Here is a 26070-nt window from a genome sequence, read left to right as displayed (position 1 = left end):
TATCTTTGTTCTCGATCAGTCTGTGCTTCTGATGTTTTTCGGGAGAAGCAGACTGCAGGTCACAAACACCTCCCTCTCCGTGTGTAGCGTGTGAGTAATAGGCTCCACCACACTACTGGCTCCTATAAACATGTTGTTGACACCACAGTCGCGCACAGTCAGATACCTGGTCGACCCACATCGTCCCCTCTGGCGTGCTCCGGGAGAGGAGCAGCATGTTTGCATACAGGCGACGGACACTGCTGCTGCTGCTGTTGCGAGCTGCAGTCACTGAGCATCTGTGCCTTTAGAGACTTTGTAGTTGCGCCTGTTCCACAGCCGCGGTCCAACTTGCCACAACTCCGACGTATACGCGCTCCGCGAGCACTACCTTAACACCGAGAGGCACTGGCTCACCCTTCCCAGCTAGACCCATGGAATAATCACTATGGAATACCACTGGATACTGCTGGCTGTCTTTTTACACTTAACTTTCCGTCCAGGTAAGACCCAGCGTTTGCACTTGATGCGTCTCTTTACGCACAATGACTTGTTGCTGCTCACTTTAAAAAGAAGGAAAGGCTTCATTTTATTTCACCACGACCGGGTTTCAACTCCCTTCAGCGCAACCAGACAAAGATAATCCACATGATACACAGACGGGGGACCGCTCCACTTGCTCCGCGTCGCCTTCATGCATTTCTCCACACTTTTCTTTGTTCTGGGAAGTGGTGCATGGCTGCTGATAAAAGAAGTCACTGAAACCCTAATGAGGAAAGGGGACACTTTGGCTGATGATGTGGAAACCAAGTGCGCCACTTTAATAATGCATGTTATACTAAGAGAACAGTGCGCCATTAACAGAAAAAAGTAATCAAACAGAGGGAATTAAAGTGGGATGCTGAATAATATACGGAAAGACTTTCATATTGTGCTCGGAGGTGACAGGTTCCTGGTGGTTTTCCTCTTCTTCTGAACCAGCCGTAACCGTCATTATGGAAATCTATCTGCAGCTCCTCATTCCTGGGAAGCATGCATGCAAACGAGCAGCTGTCACAAACAGGACTGTGTAGCGATTCTATGTAATTTATGTTTGGCATAAATATTGTCACATGTGCGACGTTAACACGCAACGCTTTAATATCCCCCACCCCATCACAGTCTGGGTGGGTTTGATCAGCTTTTTGTTCTGGGGATGAATTTTGAAAACACATCTCAAATATAAATGGTTTGGCTTCATCTTCCGAGGCTGGCTGCAAAGGTCAATATCCTTGAACACCTTGTTGTTTCTTTTTTGTCTTTTTACGCACGTCCTTCATAGTAACTACAGTTTTAATTTCTTATTTGAGGGTTCAGCCTGTTTCTGTTTACATCTTGTCAGGAGACAAGCCAATCCCTGAAGAGACAAGCGGCGAACCGCAAAATGTTGCCGTTTCACTTGGCGCCCTTTGGCTCGTGCCCGGAGCCTTGCGCCACTCAGGTCGGATCTATTTTCTGCCTGTATGCCGACAGCCTGATAATATGATGTGGTCGTGGGATGCCTTGATATCGTGCAGGGAATTTGAATGGCTTCCACAGATCCAGGCTTAGCCTATACTTGCCATGTGATGCAATAAGACGCACTATGAAGTTTGCCATAAGCCTTTACGCACGCTGCAGACCGAATTCATTTTACCACGTTTTCTTGTGCTCTGGTGATGAGTAAATAAATAAACTAAAACATCACCATCACAATGATCAATACCTCACATAGAGACTTTTTTTTTTCCATGACCATGTTGATAAACATTACCGTTAAATTCCACAGATGTTAGTCACATATTTAGGCATATAAGGGTCTGCAAACATAGAATCCATTAACATCAACAGCCTCCAAACAGACCCTTCTCTGTGTCATGATACACTGTTGTTTGCTGTTCGATGATTCTATAGAAAGGCATGAAATTTATTATACTTAACGCGAAGATTCATATATTTTGGTCTTGAAGATAAGGCTGTCATGCCTCCGCATCCTTCTCCCTTCTATTTTAATTCCTGAGTGAAGTCAAGGCTCTGTGGTTTGGCTCCACAGATAAAATGTATTTGTTGTATCACAGGTGGGATAGAGGCAGCATCTATGGCAGCAGCACACTGTTTCGAACCCCCCCCCCAAAATCTGCAGCCACAGTCCTGTCATGTTTAACCAAAACTGGCTTCAATAGTAAGGAGTGGGAGTTGAGTGCAAGTCCAACATGGTGATTTTTCAAAAATCCTTACTCATGTACATTCCCACAGCTGTTTCCAGTTGGGGCAGCAGATTAGATCGATGGGCTTTTTCGGGACCTTCTGCATCCATAGTCAATATCTGGTCCGGCATATGCTACACATGTTCGTTCCAGGTTATACCATGACTGCTGTAAGGTGCAAGATGACATGTTTACTAGAACCTAATATCGTTATGGTTCAGACATCTGCTCAGATGTCAGGAGGTTGAGGGTTCAACCATCTTTAAAATCCTTCAAATTAAACAGAATGAAAATGAACTCTGACCCTGCAACCCCTGCTGATGTTTCACTCGTGGACTTGGCTGCGTTTAAAGTGGTTGCAAGCCATTCATCTTCAAATCCAGTGTTTTGAAGTTCGGTGGCAGGAGTCCTGCTGTTTCCATGTGGATCAGGGATTATACCTGTAAACTGTAATGCACTGTGAATGGGTGAGCCCGCAGGTGTTGACACATCCTGACTTTGCAGTTGTGAGTGAATCTTAGAAAAAACTTTCTCTTAAATCTAGCATTACTCACTTTCAAGCGTTTTTAAATAATTTAGAAAAAAGTATAATTAAAGGACCTTTGAAAGACCTCAATCCTCCGAGACTTTTATTCTCACTCCGGTGTTTGAAAGTACTCAGCCCCTGATTAATTTTTCATGATAATATAAGTATAAATGTATGATCTTTTCCACCAGATTGTGGTTAAATGGGACTTTCTAACATGTAAGTGACAATACTTGGCTTATCATAACTATCACATGTTTGCTGTCCAATTGACCTTTCTCTATATCCCATTATAGGCAACACCAAGCCAATCATTACCCCCATTGGCAATCACCTTGTCATCGATCTCAACCAACCCTTCGAGCTGATTTGCCATGGTGAGAAGGAGATCCGATGGCAGCGGGAGGGCCGGCCGAATGTGAAGCAGCGGGGCGAGAAGAGGATCAATGGCATGTCCACGCTGCACATCACTAGGGCTCTGCCCAATCTCATGGGCCGCTACATCTGCCTGGAGAACAGCACTGGGGAGCAATCGTCCATCTACATCTATGTTCGAGGTAGCTGCATGTTACTGAATATTACACTGGGGTGTATTTTGCGTGTGTGGTACTGTACGAGGAGACAGAAGTAAGAGGATTGAAATCAAGAGCAGGTAGAAACAGACTGCCGCGTAGAGCAGAGGAAATCGTTTTGGCATTTGTTTCTGCGGTGATAGGGAGCACTGTGTGTGGGTGTGTTTGCAGAAGAAGGTGTTTGTAACTTTTGCCCTGGACAGGTACAGTAGATAGTGTAGCTATTTATTGAGTGCAACACAGTTCTACTCTATTTCCTCTGTGTGATTCCACATTTCCTTGGCCCACAGCCATCCCTGCAGGCTTTTATCATGATCATTCATTCCACAATTCACACGTCTACTTTCGATATATTTGCTTTTCAGATTAGAGGCTCCAGATAATAGCCATAATAAAAAAAAAAATTAGTGCACTAAATAACTTAAAGTTTAGTAGAGTTTTATTTGTAGTTTATTCACAATTCAAACAAGGTATTGCTTCTGTAGAGACATTATCCATTGTATCCAAACAAACTGAAATTATGTTATGCCAGGAACGGTGAATGTTCAGACTGTCTATGGCCAGCAAGACTTTTTTATCCGGACTGTCAGGTAATTCATTAATTCAAAACAGGACCTCAGTTACACACAATGGGCTCATGAAAGCAAGTTATCTCTGATGATAATAACAATACAGTAGACCAAATAAAAAAGCTAAACAGAATAGTAAAACTGTAGACTATCATGTCCTTCAGGATGGTCCCTGCCAGGCTGTATACCTCTCAGGTCACGGTTAGGGTCAATGCAATAAACACAGCTACATACTTGCTGTGAGTAAGGCCGATCTTAAGCGTACTGACAACTGGAAACATGCAACTAAACTGATTAAGTTGCAAGGATAAATTAGCTCGGTTGAAATGAACACTCAACAAGCAGCTTTCTCAAGACCACACTCTGACAGAGACAGATTTTGTGGTGAGCGAGTTAATAGCTAAATAGCTGAAGACACACTCAGAAGCAGAATTTATAAAGGAGCCTTGTTGCTGCTGCAGAGATGCTTGAACTGGAAAAAGGCGAATTGTTCCAAATTGTGAGTGTCTCTTGAAGAAGTGCCACAGAGCACATTACTGATATGGCACAAGATACTGAAAAAACACGGAATTTCCAGTGTTTCTCTCAAGAGCAACAGACATAACAAGAACTCCCCCAACTCACCTTTATTGTTTGTAGGATGATTGCTGAGTTTGATATGAGAGAGGAACTATTCACTTCTTTGAAAGCCGTACATGCTGTGGCAAGTGCATTTGGAAAGGCGTAATACTGCATTTAGCAAATTTGGATGAACAAAAGCCTGCTATGACATCCAAACATCCAACAAGCTTAAAGCTACAGTAGCAACCTGCCTCTGCATTCTAAAAAAACTGTATGTAGGTCCTGAGACATGCAGTGAAGTTTGCATCTCTGTTTGGGACAAACCAAGGCTGTGAGCAGTTCTGTTCAAAACTGACTCTTACAAAAACATAGTCTGCTCACTGACCCAAACCTGAAAAGCAGCTGCAAGTAACACCATCATCACCACTACCATCGGACATCGGATGGTTAATCAGAGAGAAACATTTCGAGCCATTGCAATACAGAGGTTAGTGTTGTGTTCAATAATTTAGTTTGGCCCTTGGAGGATCAAACTTGAAAAGGCTCCTCATAGGAAAAAGGTTCCCTACCCCTTTTTAACCCACATTTTTGTGATTCACTTTTAAAAAGTACCAAATATGATCGTTGTCTGGTATCAGTGATGTTTTTTTAATGGGTGATGGTGGTCAGCATTAGAGAAGGTGACAACTACGTTGTGTTTCCTGTGACTTTGTCAGTTCTATTTGAAGGCTTTTTTTTAATGTGCTACAACTGTGTTCATACAAACTGGATAAGGTAAAATAGTGTATCAAGAGCAATGAGAACACACTGAGTGAGTGAATCGTGACGTACAGTACATAGAGCTTGTAACTTCCAGATAAGTGGAAGTTTTTCCAGAAAACGTATCATAAGTTTAAACTTTAAGAAGCAATAATCAGCAGCAGTTTTCATTTAAAAATAATTATATAATCCAACTCCAAATTTTATGAAAAAAAAGAAGGTCACATTGGTTCACAAAAAATCACATGTCTTCATCTGCCCCAGATTTTCATCCCCTGGAGTGGAAGAGTCACATGCTTCGTATACATCAGGATTTATCCTCCAACTTTGATTCCACTACACTTAAAACCTTTTGGGACAGTTAGACTTTTTTATGGTCAGAAGTTTTCTATGTATCGACAGCAGAATGGATACCTTATTACATATACATCCAGCATTCATCATTATCCATTGCTCCATCCGCTAGTGCGGAGAAGGCGAGGCATCCAGACACACTCCAATGTAATCATTTGGCAGCAAGTTAAAATAACACTTCCCTTAACACATATGGGTAGAAAATAGTCTATGTTCAGAGCAGAATTGTTATATAATAGGTGTCACAAACTTAACCTTTAACAGCTCCCATCCTGCTTACACTTCTGGCCTCACCTCTGATGTGCGATTGCATTTGTTTTGGCAGATCTTGAAAATCCCTTCAGAAAATCAATGGTGCTCAACATTCTCACTCGTGTGGGAGAAAATGCAACCATTCCCTGCCTGGCAACTGATCCAAGTTTGGACAACCTGCGCCTGGAAACATGCTCCAGCGCAGCACCGGCCTCTGGGCTCCAGTATTCTGCGAGCCTGGAACAAGGCATCATCATCCCTAACGCGCAAAAGGCCTACGAAGGTTGCTATGTATGCACAGGAAAACTCAGGGAAAAGTACATCAGATCACGTGACTACTTCCTGACAGTGAGACCAGGTAAAGTGGTGAAAATGCATTAATGTATTGTTGCGTTTTTCTCAAACTGACACACTTGCCAAGCCAGTCTTTTTGTTTATTCGTTTTCAGTCCCCGTCGCTCGTCCTGTGATTGAGATGCAAGCCCCCAAGAGACTGATTCTCAGACAGGGCGAGAGTCTCTTACTCACCTGCAACACCACCAACGTCAATGGAGAGATCCAGATGCGGTGGGTGACCCCACCCGGTTCGGTGAGACCCTTTATTTTACTTTTTGCTGTCTTGTTAATGGAAGATTCAACTGGATTTTCGTTGGTGTAGTATTTAGGTGTATGAAAACCCTGTGATTTGTGTGTGAAATGTTCTGTTGTCTTCATCCACTCCAGCGTCACTTTATAGAGATTTTTGAGTGAAGAATCATTCATTATCAGCTGCTCTGGGAGGTTGCAGGGTTAGACTGCAAATGTTTTTAAATGCAGACAGGAAATTAAATGTGACACCTAACATTAACTCCCTGCCAACTGCACTCACAATTGTTATTATATTTATTGTTATACATACCTGCCACTTAAGCTGTCACAAGTGATATAAGTCACCAACATTTCTTTTTAAGACATTTTTTAATCATTAAAATTTCACAATATTTACATATTTTGGAGTTGTTTCTCCTGTGTACTTGGTTTCAAGTTCCCATGTACGAAAGCGACAGGTCAACATCGATGCTGTTTTAGCTTCAGGATGTTGATGTTTGTGCAAATTGTAGAATACCGTTTGCATAGGAATGTGTGAGCAACTGTGTGTGTGTGTGTGTGTGTGTGTGTGTGTGTGTGTGTGTGTGTGTGAGCAACTGTGTGTGTGTGTGTGTGTGTGTGTGTGTGTGTTTGTGTGTGTGTGTGTGTGTGTGTGTGTTTGTGTGTGTGTGTGTGTGTGTGTGTGTGTGTGTGTGTGTGTGTGTATGTGCTCATATACAGGCTGATGTGTGTCTGTGTCAGTATTTGTGTGCTTGGCAAGGATAGACATGCAGACGGGTTAATCTCTAGAGATCTGTGGGCGTTGACAGGGTGCCGTCTGGTATCCACAGCAACCAGCAAAGGTTGACGGTGCGTCTCATATCCTGACGGAGCACTTCACTCATGTGCGTAGCTCCACATTGCACATCGCGGCGGTCAGACAACAAGATGCCGGGAGGTACCGATGTGAAGCTGAGAATGGCAAGGGGGTCAGCATGCAGTCAGTGTGGCTTGATGTGTATGGTGAGTAAATGAAGCTCTTTGCCTTTAGCTATACAGCTGCAGACAGTAACTTAAATAGGTTTTGAAGATGTTAAAAAAATTCATGAAATGTGATCAAATTCAAACGTACAATGTGGTCTGTCAATCATTCATGGTTGGCAATGAAAGCATATCATTTAATTAAATATCTTGATATTTCCACAGATTACATTTCCCCAATTTCTACAAAAAGCTGAATGTCAAGAGATTAGTGCGATATTTTAAGAGATATACATCTTTGCTTTCCTTTTTAGATTTAGATGAGAAGATTGATACCACTCACATATCTGGACAGCAAATGCTAAGTGACTTTGTTATGTTATCTTCGCATAAAGACTGGGAAATGTTTGAAGATTCTCAGTCATCCAGTTCATGGTATTTCTTAGTGGAGGTCCGGCGAGATCCCTCCACAGGCAGAATAACAGCCACTCACTCCCTGACTCATGTGATCTTAAGGACTCACATGATGGCTGGGTGGGTCAAAGACTCACATGTGAGCTAAATGACTCTCTCGGTGTTAATGACCCCACAAGAGGTTAAATGTTTGAGACTCTCCACTGGTCCATTAGAACTGAAGAGGCCTTTGAGATCACGCGTTGAAAGTCTTCAAGAACCTCAAGCAAGTCCCGTTGCTTATGCATACATACAGAGCCTTCTGTAAAATATATTCACTAAGCAGTATTTACAAAGTGGGAGTTGGGCCGCCCTAAGAAAAATACATTTGCCTTGATATCAAGGGAAATTTCATAGACTAGCCTAAGTTTGTGTGACTGTGTTTGAAAGTTTTCATGAGAAAATAACAAATCTTGTTAAGTGTCAGAAATTGATAGAATAATCTTGTTGAAGTCAAAAAAGAGCAGATTATGTTTTTACAATATGCTTCCATTATATTTAGCTATCTCTGGTTATAGTAATACCAGATGTTAATACTAGTTATGTACGGGTGTGAACACCTGAGCCTTATTAAAGGACCACCCACCCATCAAATGTCCTCTGACCCGCTTTAGTTTTATAATAGAACCAAGGGTTTTCACACTTATCAATTACCATACATTGCTTTATTTGTGGCCGCCAAATTCTAAGGTCAGGTTTGAACAGACAAACTTAGAGATGTCCAATAGTGATCATATCTCTCAAGATGGATTTTAATACCAGGCCTGAACAGGTTCTAAGGGTGAGTGAGGAGGTGCCTTTCTCCAAGTTTGGTCTAATAATAATAATAATAAAAGGGGCGGACCATAGTGTAAGACTAAGAACACCCCTGTTGTACTTATTACCCGTTATCTATACAACCTCAACAGTTGTCTGTTTTGTTGAATTTTATATGCCTGACTATTTTCTGGCCGACCACAAAATGGCTACTGGTTTATGACCCTTAACCATGTGAAACAAAATAAATGCTTTTTTAAGCTTCAGTCTTTCTATGTGTTCTAACTGGTCAGAGCAAGGCTAGCTGGTCCACCCCATTCACAGTCTTTATGCTAAGCTAACAGACTGCTGGTGGCACAGAATGAGTCTTTAACGAGGCAGATATGTGAGCAGACTTGATCTTTTTATGTTAGACTTCGCCAGAATTTCCTTTTTTCCAAAAAGTTTTGCTTTCAAGGTTCAGTGTTTAGAATTTAGTGACATATAGTGGTGAAGTTGCATATTGCAGCTTTATACCCCTCACCTCAATATAAAGTACTTACCCTAGAAAGAGCAAAAAACAACAACAATTGGTACAATTTAGAAGAAACACACTAATGAAAACCTAACTAGGATTATTTGAACTTCTCTTATCACACTGGATCTTTAAATGTACATACAGGTGTGTGGAGGGATTTAGTTTTTTCTTCCTCTGTCTCGTTGTCTGTGAGCTCTTCATGTGCATGTCCGGTTACTCTGTGAGTTGGAGTCTGTAAACCAATAAATGTGCGTCTAATTTGAATTGGCAATTTGTATAACAACATCTGATTCCTCTCTTCCTCAGACAGGGGATTCATAAACTTAACGCCCACGAGCAACAGAACCATCCGCGTCCGTTCAGGTGAGAGTTTGTCTCTAAACGTTGACATGGAGGCGTATCCCAAACCACACACCTTCTCATGGAGCTTCATGGGCCATGGGCTGAAGAACACCACCGACCATGTCATCACGGCACTCAGCCATGAATATAGGTGAGACAACACACACACGCACTCACACACACACACAGACAGACACACACACACACACACACACACACACTTGCTTTCAGTGCCTATACTTAACCCCAGTTTTACCACATATATGAAAATGTTCATTAACCTCATCCAGTGGAATTTAGCACCTTTGGTTTGGAGCGAGGTGAAATTGATGTAACAGCTGCTTTTTTCTCAACTCCGTGTGAAACAAGGCTGAAACTAGTCTGCACGTGAAAAGAAACCATGAAATGTCTGTGTTGCAGATATGATAATTTTATTTATTCATTCAAAAGCTGCATGTTCAGCGAAATGTATTTTAGCTCACGCATCACCAAGACTTTTAATAACCATTATTTTACAATGCGAAAAATCTATAAATCGATATATATAACAGTAAAAAAAAAATAATTTTATGTTATTTTCCTATGAATGCTTTGTTTGAACAGATGTCCATGTTCTTTCTCTGGCAGCTCTGACATGAAAAGCCTGAAATTGGCTGTTTTCTCTTTATGTGCAATACAATTTATAGAATGTGATTGTACAAATCAATAAACACAGCCATGCTTGAAAATGTAACGTCTTCAATGTTCACTCAGGTACGGCAGTGAGCTGAGGCTGGTGCGACTGAAAATGTCAGAAGGGGGAGTTTACACATTTCGAGCCTCCAACAGTGACGCAGCAGTAAATCAGACGTTCACCATCTTTGTAATCAGTAAGTTGTGTCATAGATTTTGTGAAAGGTCTTTTGTTCCCTGAAGCCAAACATTGAGTTTCATTACACCACATTGCATTAATCTTCAGTAGTTGACATATGGGAATAGGCTCTGATTACCTTTTCATTGGTGGGAATGAGGTGTTGCTCTCTGCATTACCCTGCAGCATCCATACATGGCAAAGGTTCAATACAGTGGGATACATTTTTTATTAAATCTCTCCTGCTTGTCATTTATATTTCTGTGAATTAAGTAACTTTTATTTGTTAGGTAAACCTGAGATTGTATCCCATGATGGCCCAGTGGATGGACAGGTGCGCTGTGTGGCGGAGGGGTTTCCTGCCCCCCAGATCACATGGTACTACTGTGAGCAGCCGTACATCAGGTGAGGTCATTGAATTTTTGACTTTCCGAAAGAAATTACTTTTTTTTTTTCTGAAATTACTTTTTCTGGCAGTAACAAACCTTTTACCTCTACTGAGACACTTTTACTTTTGTCAAAATGGGTGAAGTTCTACCCCATGGTCCTCCTCACGATTAGTAAGACATAGGGGACGTTTTAGAGCCAATCAAATCAGTTAAATTAATTAAGCGCTATTATGTTTCATGGAAACATTTTAGCGTAAAATAAGTTCACAATAGTAGAAGGTCTCTCAGTAGAGCACATACCTCCACCAAGGCCCAACAGTCCCCTTATGAGACCACATTCAATTTTGCTGTCAATATTTTTATTGGGATCTGCACACACACACACTCATAATTATGAGTCCCGTAAACCTGCTTTTTTCATTTCATCAGCTTTTGCCTTTCTTTATAAACAGGATTATGTAAGAATTAGGAGAAAAGTTCTCATGAGAAAAACAATCAGCTCTTTATTTGACATGCTAATCTTGTTAAAGAAAAACAGATCTGATTATTTTTTTCTCCTTTACGCTTCAATAATATTTGGTTATTTTGCAAATGTTAATGCCAGATGTTTCATGATTCAAAATATCAGCTTTGAAAGTCACTCTGTAGAGCACATACCTCCAACAAGGCCCAACAGTCCCATTATAAAACCACAGTTAAATTCACTAGATCTAATATTTTTATTGGGATCAGCAGCAAGCTGCACAAACTTATAAATATCATTCCCTCAACATGCCCATTTTCTTTTAATACTAATAAGATATCAATAAACAAAGGTGTCGCAAAATGCACCAAAACTTAATGGGTTCGGACCCACATCCTTCTACCAAGTTTCTTGGTAATCTGTGAAAATCAAAAGCAGAACACAACCTAGCCTCCTTGGCAGAGGTAAAAATAAATTTTAAATAGGTTTCTAATTGAAGTGTAATCTCAGGTTTAAATTAATATCATTGTCAATTTAATTATAAAATCCAATCAAATAGAGGTAAATTAGGGAAAAAACACTTTAAGTTATAATCTATATTCAGTTCATGAGGTGACTCCTTTCAAGTATAAACGTCCATGGTGCCTTCTCTTCAGGGGAATGACCCCCCACCAATATATGTCAGAGAGAAAAAAAGGATGATCCAATTGAATGTGAAAATCTGACGTGCTATTTATATCTTCCTATGTTCAGCAATACAATGTATGCATTATACAACTGCCAACATTTAAGTAATCACAAATTAAAATGATACGAGTTATTTATGATCTAATTTATGATCCTTATATTGATTTTTATATTATTATTATATTCATGGTTATTATATTAATGGCTCATTAGAATTGTAATTACTTATAAATAGATCTGTTAAAGAAACTACCACAACAAAATTTTTACTCTGGGCAGATTCATATAATCTTTCTCTTTGTTTAGCAGAATAAAACACATCTTATAGAAATAAATGATTTTGATAGACTCTGACTTAAACTGTTTTCCTTATATTTTTTTAGATTTAAAATGTTTATGCATTTTTGAAGTGATTTGACTGGAGCTATTTTCTGTTTTGATTTGTTGGCCTATTTAACAGTACCTGTCTGTTAATCTCATCGAACCTGAAGATGGCCTTAGGGCTGAAACAACATCAATATCAAAGGAAAATGCACATGGGGAGAGAGCAAGCCACATTCAGACCCAGTTCTTGGCATCTCACCTCAACTCTTAGTTTTACTTTCCATCATATAATTATTATAATAAGGTGTTGGATTTGATTTGTGATTGGTCGGGGCTTGACATATCTGCCCAAATTCACCTGGACACGGTTCATCTTGTGACAAACATAAAGTGTGTGGAGGCAAAGCATCTGGTTGCTGTAGCAACACCAATCCCAAGCAGCACAGGCAATGAATCATAAGTGATAATCCAAACTTTATCCAGTCATTTTTTAATCATAATCAAATCCACTTAATAGCATTACATAAAGGCATGCTATAGCAAGTAGATAAACAGGGAGCAATGTGACCTGTGTTAGCTGATAACAGCTGCTCTTCATGGTGTGGTGCCATTGAACATTTCTTTATATAATATAATTTAACATATTTCAAATTTTTTCCCTGAGTACATGAGGCATACCTCACTAGTATAATGACTTCAGGTGAAGTATCTCCTTCAGCGCTCCTGCGGTTTTACTTGATGCATGCAGTGTTTTTATGACTAAGGAGAGGATTGTGTGTCTTTCAGGAACTTTCAAGGGAGACATTCCTGAGTGTCCTACAAAAGAGGGAGATGATTAAAAGCTAGGTGATCCCGTCAGCTCTTTGTCAATAATTATAATCTTTTGATTTCAGATGCTCCCAACAGGGCAATGCCACCCATGAGGAGCAAAATGTCCTCACCGTCACACTGTCCAGCCCAATATTTGGAAAGACAGAGGTGGAGAGCCGGGTCAATGTCAGCAGGGGACGATTCAATACTCTGGAATGTGTGGCAACTGTGGACGGGGAGCAGGCCTACACACTCTTCTCTATCAGTGGTGAGTGAGAAATCACACTCACTGAGAGTAGGATGCAGTATTTTATAAAATTCTGTCACCTGCCTGTGACTCCTCACTCTGTTGACAAAAAAACAGAGTTATCTCAGCTCTGCTCCTCGGTAGACCCGGTGAGATTTACTCGTCAACTCAAAATGTTTACTAAAAGCATGACTTTGAGGATTAACCCATGTGTTCAACCAATGTGGTCTTACAACTAGAGGTTGGGCCACCTTAATCTGTTGGTAAACAGAGATACCTCAGACATGATTTGCTGTGATAAGAGGTTGTCACTTACACAAAGGAATTAGTCCATTGTTTACTTTATGACTCCAAATCCGCTCTGTTATAACGGCTTCCCCCATCTGCCGCACAATGTCCCAGAACTGGTGTGATAGCAGTAACAGCCACGTTTGTATGCAGGACACTGGGGGCAAACTGTGGTTGCGATGTATATGTGGGCGAGCATTATGGGGGAGGAGAGTGTCTGCAGCCAGGCAGGACAAGCCGTTTGGAGCATGTGCCCAAGATTTTTGTGCCTCACAGAGTAACAGCAGACCAGGCGGAGGCGCTGCGAGTGTGGAGCGCAGTAGGAGTCCTGGCGTGGCCGGGTGTTCCGAGGCTGTAGGAGGCTTGGAGGTGTCAGGGAGCTGCAGCAGAGAATACACAGGGCTTTAGATACCACTGACAGGTTTACAGGGGATTAGTTCCTGCAGACTCTGCATTCTCAGATTTGAAGTGAAGAGAAAGCTGCTTATCTCTAAAGAGCTTATTACACCCCACTGTACAGAGGAGCAAAACAATAAGGCATCACAAACAGCCACGAAGGAACACACAGTGATTATATATAATTACTCACAGCACAGCTGTCAAAGCAACAGCAATACAGTTAAATACTCTATAATGGAAGGGCATTAAAGGTGGATAAACTAAAGAAATGCAGAAAACAAAGAAAATGCAGAGAACCCCACAGTATGTGTACATACTGTATATTATTGGATTAGTTTGGTGTGATGTTAGCAAAGTGTGCTTCACTGTGACTTAGCCCACCCTGGCTTAAGGCTCTTATATACTACTACGTGTCCGTTTCTCGGAGAGTTCTCAGCAGGGGGCAAAGACTCTTTTTGATTTTTACTTCTCCGTCAGTCTACGTCCGGAAAAAATTCACCGCCAAACCCATAGGTGGCGCAACGGAAGACGAGCTCAGAGAAGCCTACCCCATTTGGGAAGAAGAAGTCCACGTGTCTCTGTTGACATGTTAGCTTGCGTCCCACACACTGAACCATGGCAGCTAACAGATCTAAATAAAGTGACACCCAGCGGGTCAAGATGCTGATGTAATCGTTTCTTAGCGCAGCGGTTCCCCGGTCTTGTTTCCGAACTGTGTTGCTGATTCCACAGCTTGAATCTGCTTGAGGCTACATGTAGCTAGAAGCTACACGGACCTAGCTCCCCCCAGCTTCCACACACAGTCAGCAGGGACTCCCGACACTAACTACTACTATCCAGTGTTTGCTTCTAGCCTGACGGTATTATAGAAACAGTGTCATGATAGAAGTGGAATTAAAGTCGTGACGGCGGGTTCTTGCACTGTTACCACCGCAGTTAGCATGGTGGCTAGCCTAGCCCGCTAGCCTAGCCTGCTAGCGCCGTTTTGAAAGCTCGTTATAACCGTCTGTGACCGTGCACACATGCCCTCAGTGCTCGAACGAGCCACCGTCAGCCGGACAACTCCGCTGGCTTAACACACACGTCACATTAATCGTAGAATCATAGTTGTGTTTGGGTTTGATGCTACATGGAAGTAAACAGGAAGTAAACAGGAAGTTTGAGGTCCGGAAATACGGAAATGACGTCATACAGAAATGATGTAGTTCGCGGACCAATCACAGCAAAGAGCGGTCCGTCGGGTCTCCAACATGAAGACGGATAATTAGAAAAATCAGACGTGTACGAAAAGCTGTACGAAGCATTCGGAGAGGGCGTTTCACGACGGATAGGGCGGTCTTATCTGTCCGTAATAGAAGAAACGGAGAGGCATAAATTGGCCTTTACTTCTAAGCTCCTTGCAATGTAATTTACATCGTAAACATGGCAAACCAATGACATAGTTGCTGGTTGATTGTCTCCGCTCTTGAATATAACATAATCATCTCTATGTCCTTTCAGAGAGAACTGTTCCCCATGATCTCTTCACCCCGCTGCTTATTGGCTCTGTATCAGCGGCAGGCATCCTCTGTCTGGTCCTCATCATGCTGTTCTACAAGTACATGCAGGTAGACGAGTACATGCAAGGTTGAGCCCGTTGGCAGGACATGAGTTCACTTGTAACAATTATTCTTGTTCCATTATCTTCTATTGGCCAGAAACCCAAATACCAGATTCAGTGGAAAGTTATCGAGGGCATTCATGGGAACAACTATGTGTACATTGACCCCACCCAACTACCATACGATCATCAGTGGGAGTTTCCTCGCAACAACCTGCGTTTTGGTGAGTGTCTTCTTCATCTTACTCTATCAAAATCATCAGCGAGCCGATCGAGGCCTCTTTGACACCATTAATTCCGTTGTGTCTGACACAATAGACATCCTGGTTGTCATGTCGAAGGTGTAAATCACAGCTGTGGTAGATTGATGTAAAGATAAATGAGGGTTTGTCTCAGTAACAGTCTCGGTAATACAGCCTGACAGAGCAGTTGGTATGACATGATCACTGCCAGCGTCTGGCAACTCCTTGCTGATTGACAGACACCGTTTTCTGACTATATGGGCACAGCATTGAGGCTTTAGCTGTGTCGGTGGTCAATTACCAATAAACCAGCTTGATGGCTCATTAATGATGTAACCCCACTCCCTCACTGCAAACATGATACTGTTGACACACTCTGGGTGTTGTTTTTAACAAACCTCCTCAAACAGGATCCTGCGTGTCCTGGTGCCTATGTAAACAGCCCGGGGGCTAAAACTGGTGTTGTCCTAGGAACGCTGGCACGGGGCCATTTTGTGGGAGTGAAGCAGGATGGGAAATAACAGTTTTGTGTTTGTCTTCTTGTCTTCAGGGAAAACGCTGGGATCTGGTGCATTTGGGAAAGTGGTGGAAGCCACCGCATATGGACTCTCCAAAGCAGATTCGGTCATGACAGTAGCTGTGAAAATGCTCAAATGTAAGTGCTGTCCACACCCATGAAAATGAAGTGTGACCAACACAGCGGTGCTATTTCGACCATGTGACAGATTCACTCTGTAGCTATGATCTTTCAAGAAGCCGTAAATTATCATTTTCCTGCAGGTGTTCAGAAACAGGCGGCATCAGCATTTTGTGGATATTTTTATTTAGCGGCTTTTCACACTGCACCTTTTATTTCAATTTGCTTCCTGCAACTAGTTATTTTTCAACCTGCATAAAAGCTCATGACATGAAAGTTCAAAATACCTGAGTGATGATTGTGTTTCCTTCTTTTCTCCACAGCAAGCGCTCACTCCACAGAGAAAGAGGCACTGATGTCAGAGCTGAAAGTCCTCAGTTACTTGGGAAACCACATGAATATTGTCAACCTGCTGGGAGCCTGCACTGTCGGAGGTGCGACAGCCATGTTGTACTGCGTTAATTGTTCAAACTCCAGAGACTGGCTGCAGACTTTGACTTTTTGGGGGGAAAGATCAGCCTCATGATGCAACTTTCTTTGTCCGCAGGCCCTACACTTGTGATAACAGAGTACTGCTGCTTTGGAGACCTTCTTAACTTTCTACGACGAAAGAGAGAATCCTTCATCTGCTACAAGAGCGAGGAAGACTGCCACTATCGCAACATCGTGCCGCAGAGCGACGCTGCAGGGTCAGGTTCTTTTTTGTGTGTTAAGAGTGGTTTATTGAATGTACTGTATGCACGAGAAAAGAGACAATAGTGTTTACTATCCAGAACGTGCGTAGGAGGAGGAGTGTATTTGGACAGCAGCGTGCCTATGTGTGGCTGTGCTCAGCTGAGACCAGACTGCTCCTTTCCTCTTCACAGAGACAGCTTGAATAGCTACATGACCATGAAGCCTTCTGTTGCTGGCAGCCATCCTTTCAGTTCGTCCCCTGAGAAGAGACGCTCGCCACGCAAAGGCAAGCAAGCCGGCCATTCACCAAATTTTTCAGTCTTAGTTGCAATAAACAGAAGCGAGGCTCATACAATTTCTTGGTGATGTTTGTCCTCTCAGGTGGCTCATATGTTGAAGCAGACGCAGAGAGTGAGATGTTTGACGAGGATGGTTTGTCTCTGGACACCGAAGACCTGCTCAGCTTCTCTTATCAAGTGGCCAAAGGCATGGAGTTCTTGGCCGCCAAAAATGTGAGCATCACTTTGACTGTGCAGGTTTTTGGAAGTACATAAAACTCTAATGTGAATTTTCACAAATCCTATTTGACTTTTCTGTCAATACAGAAACGTGTTGAGTTTCCTCAGCTAGTAAACAGGCCTAAAACGCATGTTAGAGCATGCTGCTGAAAGATTTATTAGAGACTCAGATACTGTGGCTGGTGAGCTCATATATCTGTGTCAGTGGTTGTCTGTTACGGATTCAAGTGTGGAAATTCAGTATCAAATCTCATTAGAAAAGTTCCCCATTCCCGACTAATGTTAAATTATTGATTGGTCATGTATATAACATGCGTCATCAGTTATTAAAGGTTAAGGTGCCTTTGTTTTGCAGTGTATCCACAGAGACCTGGCAGCCAGAAATATCCTCCTGACTCAAGGAAGGGTGGCAAAGATCTGTGATTTTGGCCTGGCCCGGGACATCACCACAGACGCCAACTATGTAGTCAAAGGAAGTGTAAGTTAATAGAAACTGTGTGACACTGGGAAATGTAAGATTAGATGCAGGATACATGCAGCGCTCGCCATCATAAAATTCTCTCTTCAAACATGCCATTCTTGTATTAAAGTCATCCCCCAATCTGTGGCTCCCTGCCTTGTCACGCCAACACCTGGTCTTTATCTCCTCTGGATTTTTTACGACACAGATTCAAGATCCAGACCAGTAATCATTGACTTACTTGGAAATATTGAGCTCATGTTACTTCTGCTAGCACTTAAATTCAAGTTATAATCTTTTCATATAAGGAAACACGTGACCACACAAACTCTTATGTAGAGATAAGTTCTTGGTGCAGATGGTTCACTGTTAACTGACAAAGCTAATGTTAGCATATCATTGCTAAGAGTAAGACCCTGATCAGACTGTTTGGTGAATGAGATAAAAGGAACCACACTGCTCTGCCTTTTGTACTGAAGCTCACACTTTTGTGGTGCACTTTTTTTAACTGTTGCTAGGCAACTACCAAATCACCTATCCTTATCCTATCTGTGATTTAGTTTTGCAGTAATCTCACACACTTGCTTTTTAAATACAGGCAGAGGGCATTTGCTCTGCCTTTGATTGAGGTTGAGATGCTGTTCCTAAATAAAATGGTGGACTCAGGGAAAGAAAGATGTTTGAGCACATGAGACCCACAGAAAGAGGGAGGCTCCCGGGGGTCCAGGAGCTCTGACTGGATAATGATCACTTCGAGGCTTAGGCGAGTTGGAGAAAATTTGCCAATCTGCTGTGAATCGCTCCGATTTGTTCAGAATTTCTTGTAGCTTGTCAAGAGGGCCGTTAAATGTTGCGGTTAGGGTGAGCTAACATTGGCCCTTAACTATTAGTGCAGTTTGAATTAATGATGGCAATATAAGTGAAATCTCAAGTCCAGCCTCCAAGTGTCTAAAATACAAAGGGCAGAGGGCTCATTAGCAGTGGACACTTACTACCCATAGAAAACAAACAAAACAATCAGACAAGATGCAACTACTGCATCCTGTTTGGTCTATGGAATACAGTAGAAAAAAGTCACATGACATTTGACTTAACGAGAACTATTCCATTTTACCATTGCATCTGAAAAAATAACAATATATATCGGCTATCTTCCACTACCAAAGATAAATAAATAACCAATAATCCTAGAATGACGCTCAGTAGAGATAATATCTCTGCCAAGGCCCAAAAGTCCCATTATGAAAACAAATTTAAATTGGCTAAATTATTCCATTTTTATTTGGATACGCACCAAACTGCAAACTGGGCAAATATCAGAGCCATAACCAATGCTTAATTTTTCATCAAGATCCATTAATTATTCCCTGAGCATCCATCAAAATGTTACAAAAAATCCGATCTCACAATGTGAAAGAAAGTGAAAAGAAAATCCTGGATTTACCCCCTGATCTGGATCCTCACTAAAGATTAATGGGTTGTTCCTTGGAGCGCCTCACCCCTGCATAAAAATTCATGGAAATCTGTCGTTTTGGCATAATCCTAACAAATCAACAAATGCAAACTAAAACATAACCTGTTTGCTGGAGGTTACAAAGAAATGCAACAGATAAGGATTGGCACTGAAGTTTATTATACTGTTTAAACAATTTTTGTTTTTAGCAGTGTTATATTTTGTGGTGGTTCGGTGACTTCCAGTTTATTTACCTTACTAGATACATACGCGTATATGTTCACACATTGCTTGCTACACATTTCCTCAGAAATGATCTGCACCTTTCTAAGCTAAGACATTTCTCCACTGAGTAAATCGTTTGAAGGTTAAACAAAGACTTGTAAACACACTTTTTAAATGGCTTTCAAAAAGCTGGTGCAATCGATGCCAGAGCTATGACCGTCTTCTTGCATGCAGCTAACACATTGTGAAACCAAAGATCACCTAATGAGCATTTAATGCTTGTTTCGTTTAATGCTCATCAGTGAGCGAGATCCAAATTGAGGCAGTAGTTCCATTTTAATGTATTTTCTTTTCTTTTTTGATTGCATTTTTGGCTGTGGCCTCACTTGAATCTGCTTGATTGCTGAATATTGCATTTTTTAAATCATAAGCTTCGGAATTAGTGGGGGATACAGTTATTGTGTCTTGTGGCAGCCAGATGTTTTTTACTGAAATACTACATTATAAACCTGTGCACCTGTGCGTGTGTGTGTCATAGCTGATGAAGTGACTGTGATGTAAACCTGCGAAATGTGTCGTAGCTCGGTGTGTGTCTAGATTCCCAGGGGAAGGCCGTGTTCATCCCTTACATTTGGTACAGTCTGTACATGTAGCAGTCATTAATCCTGTTTGACTCGAGTCACAGAAAATATGTATTTCATTAAGCGCTCTGTCTCTCTTTCAGGCACGTCTGCCGGTGAAATGGATGTCTCCAGAAAGCATTTTTGAGTGCGTGTACACGTTTGAAAGTGACGTGTGGTCCTACGGCATCTTGCTTTGGGAAATCTTCTCACTAGGTATCTATATCATTGTTTGTCAGCGGCTGTCTGTTTGTTTTCCAAAGTGCTTAATGTAACTGAATCTCTGTTGAACGTAGGAAACAGTCCTTATCCTGGTATGCCTGTGGATGCCAAGTTCTACAAACTGATAAAAGAAGGATACAGAATGGATGCTCCAGAGTTTGCACCCCGTGACATGTGAGTTGTTTTTGAAAATTAATATGAGTGTTTGTAAAAGACTTTGACCCAAACTGCAAGTAAAGTGATAATGGAAAACATGGTGGTTGGATAGATGGAGATACAATAATTGAAAGTCTGGGATTTAAAAGCCGCCTTTTCTCATCCTGTTGCATTTGGCTTGTAACCAGCATACCTGAAACTGGGAACATTCTGAAACTCTTCAATGGAACTGAGCAGAGAAATCAACAAGCACAGGGGTGTAAAGACTAGGGTTGGGTACCAATACAACCGGTACCTACCCGGACCGAAATGCAACGGAGATTTCGGTGCCTCATTTCGGTGCCTGAGCCAATCGAAGCCTGAGGTCTCCGCTCGTCCCGCCTCCTCACACTTCCGCTCCTTCCTTCACGGGAAGCGGCGGCTCCCGCCGGGCCCCCGGAGGCCCCCGCGTCCGCGGACCCCCGGTGGACAGACTCTTGTCTCCGCGCTGCCCACGCCCCGCGTGCGTCAGGGCTTCCGTGCAGGTGGGGGGAGGATCTCCTCGTGAGACCTCTCCCCGGCGCTGGCTGCCCCCCCCCCCCCCCCCGCCGGGCGCATTTTCTCCCTGGCGTTGCGTCGCGACCTGCTCCGGGTCGGCTTGGAAAGGCTCGGGGGCGGGAGGAACGAAGACCACGCCGAGAAATGTTTCATAAAAGCGACCGCATGTTAGGGGCACGAAGGCGGGGGGCCGAAGCCTGCCTGCGACAGCCCCAGCCGCGGAGACGGGGGGGGGGGGTCTCCGAGTGATGGAAAAGCGACCCTCAGTCTTCATTTGGCTCAGGCACCGAAGTCAGAGTCACGAGTCAGAGTGTGTGTGTTTTGTATTTATTTTTATTTATTTAAGTATAGTGTAAACTTTTGTTAACAGTTCGTATGTTATTCATAGTTTTAAGTTAAAAAGGGTTTTGTATTTATTTATATTTATAATCTACTTTAAACAGTTAATAGATTTGGCAATAAAAAAAGCCTTTCTTAGTCAAGTATCGTTTTGTATCGGTTCAGGCACCGTTTAGGAACCGGTATCGTTTTAAAAGTATCGGTTAGGAACCGGTATCGGATAAAAACCAAACGATACCCATCCCTAGTAAAGACAGTAGAAAAATAAAAGTGTTTGTGTGTCTGCATGCTGCTGTGCAGGTATGAGATTATGCGGTCCTGCTGGGATGCTGACCCCCTCAACAGACCCCCCTTCAGGAAGGTCGTGGAAAGGATTGAACAGCAGCTGTCGGATGCCACTAAACATGTAAGTGGATATTGTTCACTTTCACTAAAAAAGGTTCAAAAAAGCATTTATTTAACATCAATGACCCCAGAACACTTCGCAGGCCAATCAGCAAGAGAATGAGGTTGAGGGTCCTAAAATGATAAAAACCAGATGTGACACGGTTCATGTGATACCTTCTTTACTTTGTCAGCTGCCACAAATAAGAAAGTACATATTGGGCAACATTGGAAATGTCTCATTTGCTCAATGCAAATCCTTGGCGAATGGATATCAAGCTTCTTTCACTTTCAAAAAATCAAAAACCATTACGTTATAATTGAAGATATGGTGTTTTTGCCCATTTCTCAAAAACATATTTTTAAATTTCTTCCCTCCCATGGAGAAACAGTCACCAGTCTAACTGCAAACACATAATAAAGCTAAAGGTCTGGAGCCTCTCACAGCTGGAGCAGATGTGTGTGAAGTCTTGGCTTGTCTGATGACCTAAGCTCATCGTTTTCATGACTGTCCAACAACACAACAACACTCTGACAGTTCTTTGGGACTTTAAAAGACAAACATGTAAATTTACCAACTGGACTGAATGACCAAGACTTATTAATTATGTTTATATTCTTTTTTTGTCGCTAATGGAGTATTCCATTAAATTTCCTGTGCAGAGCATTGTCTGACTATCACATCAACATTACGTCCTACTACTTGTTTACACTCAAACCCAGGACATGTGTCATCAAGCAGTTGCTAACTATGTAGTAACTGTAACTAGTCGTATGTCAATGTTGAAAAATGCAGAGTATGACCTTACAACTAGCGAATTTCAGCATGCTACCAACCTAAACTAAACTAGAGAACACAGTGAACATTACACGTGTTAAACTCTGTGACCACTTTAACTTCCTCATGGAAGCGTTTAACTAAAAGCACTGCTGTGCCTAAATGCAGCCTCACACAGCTGCAAGCAAGGCTGTAGACTTTTAAACTAATTCTGTAATTTAAGGGTCATGAGAGAAGAAAAATAGAAGATAATTATCTATTTAATGATCAAAACACAATGAAAAAAGTTAATATGTTGAGAATAATGCAATTTTTTAATGTGTGTTATAAAATCAGGAATTTCTGTGGTGTTTGAAATATCAGAACTGAAATAGTAAAACGTATCAACACTGACGGGCATTGTTCTCTCTGTCTGCTCTCTCTCTTCTTTCTTATCTCAAGATTTATCTGAACTTCAGCTTCAGGCTTCCTGTGACGCCCAGAGAGAGGGAGGAGCCCAGTTCACACAGCGCAGCGTTTCACAGTCTCAACTCAGCCGGCACTCATAGCGCTGCGACTCAGCCCTTACTGGTCCAGCACGAGGTCTTCCTGGAGGGGACAACCCTCACAGCCCAGCGGGTGTGAGCACCCACCCGACCTGTCTGGCTGCCTCATAAAGTGCCTGAAACGTGCGCCACATACCAACCCAACCACTACACCACTCCACTGCCCCGATCCCGGCCGCACATGTCACGTGTGCAGACTGATGGCAATCACTGTGTATGACAAGAAAGAACAACCAAGGACAAATGGCTTTTATCATTGTTATCACTATCATTGCCTACGACAGTTGGACTTATTCTCCCTTACTGACAAAGACTTGTCGAGGTACCCGGGACGGACTCAAGTCGTTACTATAAAACTGTCATCACGTCCAATTTTAGACTGTTATCCGTTTTTGTTATTTTCAGTTTTACATTTTTCCTACACATTTCATAAAGGTTGTTTTAACGCACTCCGTATAACACTGTCTATCTATTTGAGTTTGTTATTTTCTTTTTACGTTTCGCTGTTCTTTTGTTGTTTTCTGTCTTGGAAACGTGTGTAGCGTTTTCATTTTTGGTTGGCTGTTGCAATTGTTGGAGGAAAAAAAAAAGCTCTCAAGGCACTTGAGCTTCACATCATTCCATATACTATGTAAAACTTTGTTTGTTTCTCTTTTTGTTTCTTTTTACTCCTTTGTCAGTATTACTTCCACTGGTTCAGATCTGTGTTGATAAGAAGGAGTTACTTTTCTGGGGCCAATTTAAATTGCGATATAGAGACATTGGTATATAAGCTATTAGACAGCATGGTCGGACCATGCTTAGAGTCCATAAGTGCTTCAAGTCTTTTAGGAGATTCATGTGTGCTCTTTTTATCTTGGTTGTTACTATAGATTAGGGAGCAAGAAACTGCATTTACCAGATCTGATTAACCATGGATCAGCCCATGATTATTCTACCCACAGTTGTCTTCACACAGATTAGGTATAAACATGGTACGCTGGTTTTCCATTTATGTGCTGGATGACTGTATATGTGTAAATAACTGAAAGTAATGATCATAGTTACTGCTATAAGATGACGAAATGGAAAGAGCTGGACAAAGGAGACACTGTGTGAAACCCGTGACTCTAAGCATTTGTCGCGGCTTTGTTACATTAGCAGGTAAAGCAGGCATATACCTGTAGTTTAACTTTTTGAAAGCCAGACTGCTATAGAGTTCTCTTGTAAAGGTGTAAATAACTGCTAAGGTGTATATGGTTGCTCTCCTGCCACATCCAGTGTACGATCTTTGTTTACAAGCACGACACAGATACTGCCATTTCTGAGATGTGGGTTCTTTGCTTTTCACCTTCTTCCACTTCACGAAGGATCAGGAAATGGGAACTCTCTGTTTTGGCTGACAGAAAGTGGTATGTTCAACGTTGTGGTGAAAGTCCGCATGAAGCTCATGTGAAATGCCGTGAAGCGGAATGCAGAACTCCCCGAGGTGACAAGTCAGAGGAAAGCGGACGCTCTTCAAGGCTCCCTGTTGAGTGGTCGACACTGGGAATGGGATCGGTGTTGGTCATCTCATTGTTCTCCAGCCAGTAGCTGGTTTCCCAGCAGTCCTTCTCTTCTTTGTGTCCAGCTGTTTCCTCCATCTGGAGTGGGACTTTCAGTACCTCTCAGCCAGTAGTCTGTTTCAGTCCAGACCATAATGATTCCCCTCCTCCCACTGGTGGATATTGTTGTGAAGAATATCAGGAAGGTGTCCTGTTTGTGTGTATGAACTTGTGTGTTGTTGTGTGTATGTGAGGATGTACGTCTATTTGTCTATTTGTCTGCGTGCACGTCTGTGAGATTGTTGAGTTATAATATTTACTGTACAGAGGTGCCACTACAAATTATTCATCAAGTCATTTAGGCTATCAAAACCCCACAGTCTTACCGATCTCTTTTTTTGTAAATATAAATGTGCGTATGTACTTTACTGTATGTAAAGTAACGTTGATGCTTTTGAAGATGTTTATCTTAATGAAGATGTGGTACACTGATGCAGAAATATGAATTGTGATATTTTTTAATAAGTGTGAAGAGATTTACAACTGTGGATTCAACTGGAAAAGCTGCTCGTTTCTCTGTCTCCATGGAAACTTAAAAAAGACGAGTTTCACTGGCTAATTTTTTAATTTTGGCTAATTCATCATTTCAAGCAGTCCACTTGGAAACTGCCCCATGGTCCTATCTGATCAGCAATATTCACGGCAATATCAGCTAAAATGAAAATACTAACTAGGAAGGAGCTGTCTCAGACTTATTTTACATCTTGTTGCTCTTCTCACACCCAAAGGTTTTCCTGCATTTTGCTACATATTTATTAAAGGCTTTAGTGTTACAGCATAAATTTGATGTGTTGCTATTACATGTGTCAATGTAAATAAAACTGTGTATATTGAATTCCCAGTTATGTTTCCATGGCCTGTTTTTACTTGCATGCTCCTGGACATACCCCGCTCAACACAGTGTTGTACTGTGCAGCTTTGCTCATTTGAAAGCATATGACAATCACATTTTTCCGAGCGCAGTGCTAGCCAATCTCTCTGTGCGCAAAGGGTTGTGGTAGTTTGTCCCCTGAGGTGGTTGTCACAAGTGATTCATCATCTCTACTTCGCTGTGAAATGGAGGTTTACTGGATCTTAGGTTTGCCACACACTGCTGTAAAGAACAGTCATGGATGACACGCTGTCTGATTTGTTTTGTTTTGGTTGTTTTTTTTGGTTGCCATTCTCCCTACTCTACTCTAAATCCTCCTTAATCCTGGCCGCAGCCCAGAAAGGGACATCTGGTCA

The 26070-nt window shown here is 42.0% G+C and overlaps 1 protein-coding gene across 1 annotated transcript; it reads left to right on the top strand.

The window, feature by feature from the left end:
* The first annotated feature begins 421 nt into the window (after window positions 1-421).
* On the top strand, window positions 422-23673 carry kita (KIT proto-oncogene, receptor tyrosine kinase a). Its single transcript, XM_061078152.1, has 21 exons — window positions 422-482; window positions 3027-3287; window positions 5871-6155; window positions 6246-6385; window positions 7194-7386; window positions 9377-9563; window positions 10166-10281; window positions 10553-10667; window positions 13019-13203; window positions 15370-15476; window positions 15567-15693; window positions 16262-16366; window positions 16672-16782; window positions 16896-17037; window positions 17215-17309; window positions 17405-17535; window positions 17897-18019; window positions 20404-20515; window positions 20596-20695; window positions 21854-21959; window positions 23157-23673. The coding sequence occupies exons 1-21, from the start codon at window positions 428-430 to the stop codon at window positions 23337-23339; spliced, it is 2979 nt and encodes a 992-aa protein (XP_060934135.1). The 5' UTR covers window positions 422-427; the 3' UTR covers window positions 23340-23673.
* The last annotated feature ends 2397 nt before the right edge of the window (window positions 23674-26070 follow it).

The sequence above is a fragment of the Limanda limanda genome, chromosome 9 (genome assembly GCF_963576545.1).
Source record: "Limanda limanda chromosome 9, fLimLim1.1, whole genome shotgun sequence".
NCBI classification, from domain to species: domain Eukaryota; kingdom Metazoa; phylum Chordata; class Actinopteri; order Pleuronectiformes; family Pleuronectidae; genus Limanda; species Limanda limanda.
This window is presented reverse-complemented; position numbering and strand designations above follow the sequence as displayed.

Coding starts and splice junctions, on each gene's coding strand:
- kita (XM_061078152.1), top strand. CDS start 428: ATGGAATACCACTGGATACTGCTGGCTGTCTTTTTACACTTAACTTTC. Junction 10,282..10,552: donor GTTCACCATCTTTGTAATCA/GTAAGTTGTGTC, acceptor TTTATTTGTTAG/GTAAACCTGAGATTGTATCC. Junction 16,367..16,671: donor AGCTGTGAAAATGCTCAAAT/GTAAGTGCTGTC, acceptor TTTTCTCCACAG/CAAGCGCTCACTCCACAGAG.